The sequence below is a fragment of the Akebia trifoliata genome, chromosome 12 (assembly GCF_017979445.1).
Source record: "Akebia trifoliata isolate Shusen 1 chromosome 12, ASM1797944v1, whole genome shotgun sequence".
NCBI lineage: Eukaryota > Viridiplantae > Streptophyta > Magnoliopsida > Ranunculales > Lardizabalaceae > Akebia > Akebia trifoliata.
Window position 1 is genome coordinate 33543038 of NC_141386.1, and position 11815 is coordinate 33554852.

General features: G+C 34.2%; 1 protein-coding gene and 1 pseudogene across 1 annotated transcript; both read left to right on the forward strand.

Moving 5' to 3' along the window:
* The first annotated feature begins 853 nt into the window (after nt 1-853).
* Nucleotides 854-4090, forward strand: LOC147389707 (short-chain dehydrogenase/reductase 1-like). The gene is made up of 5 exons (XM_086419371.1): nt 854-1008; nt 1087-1330; nt 2399-2473; nt 2864-3028; nt 3489-4090. The coding sequence occupies exons 1-5, from the start codon at nt 974-976 to the stop codon at nt 3867-3869; spliced, it is 900 nt and encodes a 299-aa protein (XP_086275497.1). The 5' UTR covers nt 854-973; the 3' UTR covers nt 3870-4090.
* Nucleotides 4091-5867: 1777 nt separating this feature from the next.
* On the forward strand, nt 5868-6957 carry LOC147389708 (short-chain dehydrogenase/reductase 1 pseudogene; annotated as a pseudogene).
* Nucleotides 6958-11815: the final 4858 nt, after the last annotated feature.

Genomic DNA, 11815 nt, shown 5'->3' on the forward strand with positions numbered 1-11815 from the left:
GAGGATTGATATAATTATTGGTCGAAAACAAAAGATGTCACTTCTACTTTTATTGGTTTTGTTGGAGCGTTAGAAAGTCACTGAAAGATGTCATTTCTACTTTTAACACAAGGTCGAAAACAAAAGTAGGAGTCATTGCATTTTGAAACATATTTTTGACACAAGGTCGAATATGCAAGACGTCACGGCCTACGCCATTAGAAAGCAATCAATATTTCGTGGGCACAAACGTTTGTATTGCCCTTGGCAACTGGAGCAATTTATTAGGCCGTTTGCATTTATAAAACTATTTATGCCATTAACTTTATCCCATTGATAACATTAACCTAATCCCATTGCTAAATAAATAATTCTGGATTAACATTATATTGTGCCTGGTCTAGGAAAAACTTGTTTAAGAGTGCGTTGCACCAATTTTTTAACAAATCGGGTAAAGTATCATTTTCAATTTCTGTTATTTCAAGCCGTGACCTTTCGTTTATTAGGGAAAAAGTGCAAAACTTTAAATTTATATATATAAATATAACAAACCACAAAAAGTTGATGTTGGATTAAGGGAAGAGTCGTGATTTTCTAACTTTCCCTCTAAAAAATTCCCATCAAATCTCTCCACACGATTGTGCATAGAATCATAAATTTTTTTCGGGATCGACAATTGTACATCTCCATATTCTAAGGAAAAAAAATTATGGTTTAGCACTTTGTGAGGAGAATTTATTGGAGGGGGGGTCAATTAATCATTATTCTAAACAGAAATCACACCCCAATATTATTGATCAAGCCAACAGTGCGTATAAGTTTATAAAAGTATAAGAAATCTTGGTAATTAACATATTTTCCAGGGATTAGCAATTAAAAATCCCTTTGGGGCTACGACTGCGCTTTGGCCTATAAAAGGGGAAGCCATGATCCTTAACGAAGTATCTGCTCTGCTCCTCTCTCTCTCTCTGCATCTAACTCACTTCCATAAAAAATGGCAGAAACGATTTCCTCTTCTACAACTAAAAGGTTCTAGTTTTATTTTTATTTTTTATGATTTATATGTTAGACTCACAAAAACTTATTAACGTATAATGTTGTCTTCAGGGTTGCTGTTGTTACAGGGGCCAATAAAGGAATTGGATTGGAGATATGTAAACAGTTAGCTCAGAATGGAGTTTTTGTAGTATTAACAGCTAGAAATGAGAAAAGAGGTGTTGAAGCTGTTGAAAATCTCAAAAAATCTGGACTATGTGATGTTGTTTTTCATCAACTTGATTTGATGGACCCATCAAGTATTGCTTCCTTGGCAGAATTCATCCATACCCAATTCGGGAAACTTGATATCTTGGTAAGATTCAAAACAAATGTTTTCAAATGTTTCCATTTTATTTTTTTCTTAATTCTTTATCAACATCATCAAGCCTTATCCCAAAGATTTGAGATCAGCCTAGTGAATCCTATTCTGCCATTCAATTCTGTCCGAAATCACATATTATTATTGAAAATGTGTTCATATGAGCTTTCAATATTTCAATCTACGATATTTTAGATCTTTGTATTGCTTTTTATAGAACCTTCATTTTATATTTTCCTTCTAATTGGGATATAATCAGTCTTTGTTGAACATGCCCATCATTTATTTTTTGTTTCAGATATTTAAAAAATTCATTACCTATGACCCTTTTTACATAATCTATACTTCGGATTTTAAAATCCATTAGAAGATAATTAGGAGAGAGGTCAAGGTGATGGTGACCAGCATGTTCGACATGTTGGAGAATTGTCATGAATTCAATCTGGATTCTTGATGATCCGCTAACGACCCGTATGACCTGTTTGGTTTGGGTTTTGATTTGACTCGTTTTATCCCCTTTGTAACCCTGAGTATATAAAGGGTATTTTTAGGATTCATTCTTTGTGTGTGAGAAAGAGAGTTATCAGAGAGAGTTAAGAATAGGTGTAACAAGGGACTAGGGTTTTTTGATGAACTTTGTAGAAATCTCGTTGTAGATAGTGGATTGATCATCGTTGTCCGTGGACGTAGGCATCTTGCCAAACTATGTAAATCGTGTCTCATGTTTCTATTTTCTTTATTTCGTTTTGCTTTTAATCTCTTGCTCATAGTTCATTTTATTTATTGCACGCTTTCGCACAGCACCAGATTTGTCATTCGAGTACCCATTCGTATAGCTATCATCGTAGTTTAGGTGGAAGTTGGGTGATTATCCATGTGTACATACTATCAAATAGTTCTTAAGAAAGGCCTTATCCACCTGTATAATCTTCATTTTTTTAATGTATTCATAATGAGTAAATCAAATTGCTTCGCTGGATTTTTTTCTTCTTTTATTACAAATTTTTGTGCTAGTTGTGAAATGGTCTTAATGAATAGGTAAAAAACTGAAACTCAATGCAGGTTAACAATGCAGGAATTACTGGAACCATAATAAATGGTGACATTACACCGGGCCAAAGCAGCGAGGATGCTTTGGTAAGTTTATGAGAATTTGGTTTGTTAGGAAATTTTGTAATTTTAACTAGAGATATTTAAGAAAAAGTGCTCAACTTTTATAATTCTTGTTCACTGATCATTTTAATTATCTAAACAGGAACAATAACGATAATGAATTGAGAGGTTTTTAAAGGGACTATTTTAGAGATTTAAAGTGACAATTTCACTTTAGAACTGCGAAATTGTCACGTTAAACCTCGGAAGTAGTCACTTCGTTCTGAATTGTTTTTAACGAAATTGTGATTGTTCACATTTTGGTAATTAAAATGAACAGTGAGCAGGAATCATAAATAACTCATTTTCAGCTCACGAAATAGTAATTCACCCTTTTAATTATAGGAAGTACTGAACTATTCTTCATGAATGCAGCGCAAAGTGACGGAAGCAATGAAACCAACATACGAATTAGCAGAAGAATGTCTGAAAACAAACTACTATGGCACCAAAGGAGTGACTGAAGCACTTCTTCCCTATCTTAAGCTTTCCAAATCACCAAGAATTGTTAATGTTTCATCCACAATTGGCAAACTAGAGGTACAAAAACTCCTCCTCTATAATGACATATTGGATGAAAGTTAATTGTCCACTAATCCTATTCATAGAACAATAATTTAGAGGGGAGATTGGTCTCTGTTCTAATCATAATGACAAAATTCTGCAATTTTTTTTTTCTTAAAAACCATCGAGTTTTTGAAAAAATATTTGATTTATAAATAATAAAAAAAACACGATTAATCACGATTTAATTGATGATGTTTTGAAAAATTCACAAATTATTCTATTTTTAACATTTTTTGAATTATCATCTTATTGATATATGAAATAAATTCACCATTAATCCGACATTTTTTGAAGCCATCTTTTAGTTCCAAAAAATTAGAATAATCACTTGATCCACAAAGCAATTTTTGTGTTGGAAAATGCAAAATTAATTGGGCAAAAGGGTAAGTTTCTTATTTTATTCCTCATTTAAGTTCTTCAACTTGTGCTCCAGTATGTCCCTAATGAAAGGGCTAAGATGATACTAAATGATGTTGATGGTCTCACTGAGGAGAAAGTTGAGGGAGTGTTGAATGAGTTTCTAAAGGATTACAAGGATGGTTTGTTAGAAAGCAAAGGCTGGTCTACTACATTTCCTGTTGGCTACATGGTCTCTAAAGCAGCTATGAATGCTTACACAAGGATTCTTGCAAAAAAGTTCCCTACCTTCATCATAAATTCTGCTTGTCCTGGTTTTGTAAAAACAGATATTAATCTCAATACTGGGTCATTGACCGTTGAAGAAGGCGCCGAAACTCCAGTGTGGTTAGCTTTGTTACCTGATGGCGGATCTTCTGGCCTCTTCTTTTCTCGAAAGGAAGTAATGTCGTTCTGATCGAAAAAAATAAAATAAAAATTGGAAGAAACATATTAGAAGAGACTTATAAAGGTGGAACTATTCTATTGTGGATGTTCTAGACATATTATTAGAAGAGAATAAATGTAGAACTATTCTATTGTGGATGCATGTTCTACACGTAGGTAGCTCTTTTGCATGAATGTACTTGTATTACATTGTTATAAAATAAAATAAAAACTGTGCGTTTGAAAATAAAATGGATGAGAATTAATAAGGACTACAAGTGACATGAACTCTAAATCCAATTGAGTTTACCTTGTATTTTCTTCCGATCAGGGGCAGAGCTACACAGGGGTGAGTGGGGGTTACAGCCCCCACCGGACTTCAGAAAAAAGAAAAAAAAAAGGGTCTATAGAGGCGGATATATCTGCCGCTATAGAATATGGAATCCCTCGCTACATGTTTGAAAGTTTGTCGTGGTCGTTATTTTCACACTTTTCATAAATTGAAATGCATCAAACCATATCCTTAAATACCAGAACATACACAAAGATTAGACTTCACTTTTTTCAACTATCTATTAGTAAAATAAAATTTATTATGAATCGTATCTAATTATAACTATTGTAATATATATAATACTTGTATATATTAACATGTAAATATTGTCATGCACTCATGGGAAGTTATTGAAGCAACTGAGAATCACAGACTACATCTAAATTCAACTAATATCTTAGAATTTTAGAAATATCTCAAGGAAATATAGTTCTAGAATGTATGAAAAACTTCAAAACTCCATTATAAGAAAGACTTAAGAGATTAATCGAAACAAAATGTATAAAAATTATGTATTATCATAGACAAGTTTGTTTTCTTAATACTTTCTATACTAGCTGTAATTTGTTGCTTGTTTAAATTATTAATCTTTTTGCCCCAAAAAGTTTAATTGTATTAATTCATTCTAGCATCTTACATACTCCTTTGATATATGAGATGTGTTCGAGCCTTGAGAAACAGGAATAAATTTAGACAATTTATCTTTTGTTGGGGCCTTGAGAAATAAAAGAAGAGATTTTCTTTTCTAATCACTAATTCAAGTTGCATATAAAACTAAGATATGAAATCTAATACCAATTGAAAGATGATTCAAACCAAGTCAAATTTTATTGTTTTGATTTGTAGAGAATGCTCATTAAGTCAAACTAACTCCTTGAGAGGATTGAGAAGGAATCGCAGATTGGATTGAAAGAATCAAATATGTATTTATATAATTAAGGCAAAGAGTACAATGCCTACCTATGCACGTAAGGTTATGAATTTAATGTGTTCGAGGTATGAAACATTAGTAGAGACTTCTATTTATATTAAAAGGTCGATAATCTCTATTTAAAATATAGATTAAAACTAAAGTATTTAGAAAGAAACTTACATATCCCATTGAATATGCGAGCTACCAAGACAACCAATTGATAGATATTTTGACCAATAATATTCCTCAACCTTGTCATAGTGATAAAATTCACATCCCCAACTAGATGCCTTAGAACCATTTGGGTATTACATTTTTTTAGGAAACAGCATGAATTCTTTTTTAATTTAAACTCAAATTACGAAAAACAATCTAACTTAAAAGAGTTTCAATAAAAAAAAAAGGGGGAATTATACAAAATGCTTATAAAATGTTGGAATCATTGTATTTTGAAAACATATCTTTATTTTGTTTTGTTTTTCCTGAATAAAATAGATCTTTATGTGGAGGATCGATATAATTATTAGTCATCGAGTTCAAATTTAGCCCTACCATCCCCCCAACTCCCACTCCCACTGACAGAAAATCCTGGCCTGCCCCCTGCTTTTGACGTGTCAACATTTCATTGGTTTTGTTGGAGCGTTAGAAAGTCTCTGAAATATGTTGCTACTAATCACGACACAAGGTCAAAAACAAAAGTTAACCGTCCTTAAGTATGAGATAAACCTAGTCTGATTATTTTTCTGAATGTATGAAATATAAATGCACTTGTCTGTCATGAGATGGTTCGTGACGAACTTAATTGGGTACCTCATTTATACTCCACACGTCATTGTCTCATTGGTTGTTGGACCTAAGGAAAAATACTCCAATAGAATGCATGCAAGATGTCAAGGCCAACGTCATTGTCTCATTGGTTGTTGGACATTTTTTGTAAATCACTTTTGATGGGGTTTGAAGTTTTGGAATAGGCTGATTTTTTGTGAGGATGATCTCTACGGTGAAGAGATCATCCTCATAAAAAATCAGCTCATTTTGAAACTTCTAACCCTAGTTTACAAGTTGAAGAATCGTGTGCCATCCAATTTTTGTAAATCATTTTTGATGAAGTTAAAAGTTTTGGAATAGGCTGATTTTTGGTGAGGATGATCTCCTCATCATAGAGATCATCTTCACAATATATATATATGGGAAATGTTCAGCAACAAACATTTTGGCAAAACATTTTTCAAAACATGGGTTAGAGGTTTTGGAATGGGCTGATTTTTGCTGAGGACGATCTCTACGATGAGGAGATCATCATCACCAAAAATCAGCCCATTCCAAAACTTCTAACCCCATCAAAAATGGTTTACAAAAAATGGACGGTCCACGGTTTTTCAAAAAATGGTTTACAAAGTGGTGGGGATATCATATGAAACACAATGATATTCATCGTGGTTTCTAGAAAATCCAAAATTAACATCTTATGTTTCTTGTCTAAGGCTTCAATTTCCAATGTGAGCCATTACCTACGACCAATTTATTGTTCTAATCGTGTTGTTTCAGTATATCTCCAATGAAAGGGCTAAAGTGATACTAAGTGATGTTGATGGTCTCACTGAGGAGAGAGTTGATGGAGTGTTGAATGAGTTTCTAAAGGACTATAAGGAAGATTTGCATCAAAGCAAAGGCTGGCCTACTGCCTACTTGGTCTCTAAAGCGGTTGTGAATGCTTACACAAGGATTGTAGCAAAGAAGTACCCAGATTTAAGCATAAATTCTGTTTGTCCTGGCTATGTCAAAACAGACTTGAATGCCAATACTGGGTTCTTGACCGTTGAAGAGGGTGCCGAAACTCCTGTGTGGTTAGCTTTGTTACCTTATGGTTGATCTTCTGGCCTTTTCTTTTCTTGGAAGGAAGTAGTATCATTTTGACTGAAAAAAATAAAATAAAGGTCTTATTGAAAGAGAATAAATGTCGATGTTCGACACTTCAGTGGCTCTTCTACTTGTTTGTATGCTATATTAGTTTTGGGAATCAGTTTACTTGTTCTTGAGTTTGACTTGAGCAATCCAGTGTATGACATTAATAAAGTTGCACTCAGTATACTTTGTCTTTGTTCTACTTTGAGTGAAGTTCTTTGAATCCAAAGAAGTTTTCTAGAATTCTGATTTTGCGATGAAAAAAATTGGACCTAGAAAAATTGTAAGTGTCATGTTGTAGGGTTGTATGTCTTGAAAATTTGGTAAAGTTAACAACGAAAAATATAATTTTAATGATATTGAATATTTATAGTAAAAACCCAAAAAACGTTGGAGAGATGGTCAAGATCATCACGCTTAACAAAGCAGATGTATTGAGTTTGAATCTCCCCTTAAGGATTCATCCCAGAAATTACCCGGTGCCTATGGGGGGAGGGACTGCATGTGCCCTCTCCCCATGGATTAGTGATAAGGTCCCAATTATTCAATTTTGGGACCACAATTGCACTAAGATTACCATTACATAAATGTTAGTTCCTTTAAATAATTGTAAAATTATTTTATTTATCAAAATTAATAAAGCTAATGATATATTAGTGTTAATTGTAGCGCACGTGGAAGCCAACAAATCGCGAAACAATTACGGTTACAATACACGAGCCGAAAGGAAGCATCCAGAAAAACCTCGAAGGATTTGGGCGCCACGTCACCGCGCCGCGGCTAGCCATGACCGCGCCGCGGTCATTTCGAGGAATTGGCCCTCGAGATTTTCACAGAAGCTTCTAGAAGCTTCGGTGGTTGTAACTGAATGGGTAGTTTGAAGCGAATCATCCGAAAAGTTAACCCGATTGCCCGAATACGAACATTATAAATTTGAGGGTTGATTTTAGAGAAGGGCCTTCTCCTTGCTCTCTTCTTTTCTAAGTTTTGATTTCTCCTCTTTGTAATTCTCTGCAATTTTCCTTTGAGTGAGATCTTGAGTGTAGTGAGAACATCAAGAGGAACCACTCATTGTTTATGTAATTGTTGGAAGAGCTATAAAAGGAGAACTTCGGATCGATCATCGTCTTCATCTTCTTCACCCATATTCTTTGCTTTTTATTAATTGTCGCAATTATGAATCTTGCAATGATTGGCTAAATTCTCATTAGAGAAGTTAAGGAAGCCATAGCAAATTAATCCCTCTAGTGTAGATTTAAATTCTTGCTTGCTTACATGTTTTAATTCCGAAAATTCTATTATGATTAAGGTAATCCAACTTATAATTTTGATCCAACTTAGATAGCCATTACTTAGATAAGTTCAAGAATGGCTATGCTATGTGAATAATCAGAATATAAATTGGGCAATCTCCATCATATTAGGATTTTCATGAATAGCTTCTAATTTCTTTCAAAAATTTAATTGATCCATCTTCCGATCCATGAGCAATGACTTGCTCCATGGATTGAGTTAATTTCAGAATTTATCTACACTATGGATTACTTGCAAAGGTTTACTTGACCTCTCTAATCCCTCTCTCTTAGAATTTTAATCTTTATTTTCTGTTTAGATTGCAATTTAGTTTCTACTACAACTTTGCTTTGTTTTTAAAACTAATCTGTTTTTGTTTCTAAATTCTGTTTTGGCATTTTTATCCGAATGAATCCTTGAATTCTCATTGTCCCTGTGGAACGAATTCGACTTGCCCAAAGTCTATTTCTTAATCTTAATCTTTGCATCTCTATTGCAAGATCTACAACCGATCAAAATGGCGCCGCTGCCGGAGATTGAACTTATTAGTTTCTACTACAATCCTAATAGAGATTGAACTTATTAAATTTTTCAAATTTAATAATTTGTATCGGAGTTCATTTTGATCGGTTGTAATGCTTGCAAAAGAGATGCAGAGATTAAGATTAAGAAATGGACTTTGGGTAAGTCGAATTCGTTCCACAGGGACAACGAAGATTCAAATATTCATTCGATTAGAAACCAAAACAAAGCTTTGAAACAGATTGATTTAAAAACAAAACTGATTTGTTGCACAAATAAGATGGAAATAAACTTGTAATTCTATTTAAAACAGAAACTAGAGGTTGAAGATAAAAGGAAGGGAGATTAGAGAGTTCAATGTAGCCTTCACAAACCATCCATAATGTAAATTAAATTTGAATCTAACTCAATCCATGTAGCAAGTCATTGCTCATGGATCGGAAAGTGGAGCCGTTTAATCATTGAATGTAACTAAGGATCATTCATGAAATACTGATTTAATTAAGATTGCTTAACCTATATTTCAATTCTTCACAGAGCATAGCCATTCTTGAACTTATCTAAGTAATGGCTATCAAAGCTTGAATCATAAACATAAGCTAAGGAATCTAATCAAAGGAGAATTTATAGAATGATTAACAAGATAAGCAAAAATAATGAATTTAAACTACATTAAATGGATGGACTTGCTCTGGCATTATTGAACTCTCTAAGGAGATTCTAGCCACTCATTGCAAGGGTTATATTGCAACAATACTAAAAAGCAAAGAGAAGATGGGAGAAGAAGATGAAGATGCAACTTGATTCCTTCTTGAATGGATCTCTCAAAAGAGTTACAATAGAGCCAATGGCTTACTCTTGATGTTCTCACTACACTCAAGATCTCACCAAAAGGAAAAATTACAGAAAATTAAAAGAAGAAAAAATCAAAACTTATGGAACAAGAGAAGAAGAGAAGAGCCCCCAATTTATAACATTTGTATTCGGGTAATCGGGTCAACTTTTCGGATGATTTGCTTCGAACTACCCAATCAGTTACAACCACCGAAGCTTCTAGAAGCTTCTGTAAAAATCTCGAGGATAAATTCCTCGAAATGACCGCGGCGCGGTCATGCCTAGCCGCGGCGCGGTGACGTGGCGCCCAAATCGACCGAGATTTTTCTGGAAACTTCCCTTCGACTCGTGTATTGTAACCGTAATTGTTTCGCGATTTGTTGGCTTCCACGTGCGCTACAATTAACACTAATATATCATTAGCTTTATTAATTTGGATAAATAAAATAATTTTGCAATTATTTAAAGGAACTAACATTTATGCAATGGTAATCTTAATGCAATTACGGTCCCAAAATCGAATAATTGGGACCTTATCACACCCCCAAACCTCAATTTTGCTAGTCCCGAGCAAAACTTAAATGTAAACAACTCCTCTTTCGTGAGGTTCCCGACTGCATTTAGCTTATGCAGTAAGCCCTTAAACCCCTAGGTTACCCCTAGTGGACGAGTTTGACTCGTGAGGGTTTGCAGCGAATATACCCACAAAATTCTAACATTTTAAAAGATAACAACTTCAAAATTATTGTATATAATGCCATCACACCAATTTTCAGAATCCAGTCAAAGGTCTATTTGAGTAAAAATTCTTTTTATTCCTCATTTTCAGAAATATCTTGAGTGTGTGCACAAATTTTTCTGATTGTAACATAAATTTTTCGGAACAAGGTTTCCCTTCTTAACTACTAAAATGTATGGGTCTGCCTAAATTCTAACTCGAAACTGAGCCTCCTGTCTGGGATTGTGAGAAGTATGGATGTTCACTTTAATACCTCTAAGGGGCTTTATCTGTGATATTCCAGTGTACTCACGTTTTTACCATTGACGGCTTTCACCCTACTGAACTATTTTGGTCTCATTGGACTCTTTTTACAATTTGCACTTTTTCAGTTCTAACCTTCACATCTTTCTGCTTTTCTTTTCAACCTTTTTCACGCTTTATCATTTTTCTGATATTCTTTTTTTTTTTTTTTTCAAAAAGCAGGTAGCCCTTTTCAAGGTACCCAGTCTAATCCTATGGTTGCTGTCTCCAAAAATATCAACTACAGTTCTGTTTTTCTTCTATTCAGCCAACCAAAGGACAAGGAGGTCAAAGTTCATTATTTTTCAAGCTTTCCCTCTCATTCTAGACAGTGAAGAAGACAACTCTTAATCCAAAATAACTTTTTCACTACAATCAGAAGTGACGTGAAGTTTGTTTTTCAAAATATCTTGTTTCCGAGGAATAAGAATTTATAAACAAACTGGACATGAGCCTGGTTTTAAAAATTCGTATGATGACAATACATATAAAAATTTTGATGAAGGTATTTTTGAAAATGTACCGAAAATAATGTACAAAAAGTGAAAAAATGAAATGTGCTATCCCACACCCCCAAACCTAAAGTTAGCATTGTCCTCAATGATTAAAGAGTAGAGGTTTAGAGTACACCTGAAAGCGGATGTCATTACATTGCAAAAGTTGTAGGTACAACCAAAAGAAGTGTTCCACACAGGGTGTAAAAGTGAAAAGCACACTACACAGGGTGTACACCTGAAAGAAAGTTAGTGAATGCAGAAAGAATTGAAAAATAAATCCTACATGGTCACGCAGAATATGTACAAAAATCAAGGGTTGCCTCCCGAAGTAGCGCTAAGTTTAATGTCTTCAGCCAGACATGGAATTAGAGCTAATCCTGGTACACAGGATTACTCAGAAATGAGTCTTTTTCTGATGGATGAGGGAGAGTCTGAAATGGCTTCAGCCTTTGGCCATTGACTTGGAAAATATTTCCATTGGCTGGGTTGAGTACCTCGATGTTTCCATGAGGGTGAATATTGTGGATAAAAAATGGTCCAGTCCAACGGGACTTTAATTTCCCTGGAAATAAATGAAGGCGAGAGTTATACAAGAGCACTTTCTGGCCTACGTGGAAAGATTTTCTCTGAATGTGCCTATCATGCCAGATTTTCGTTC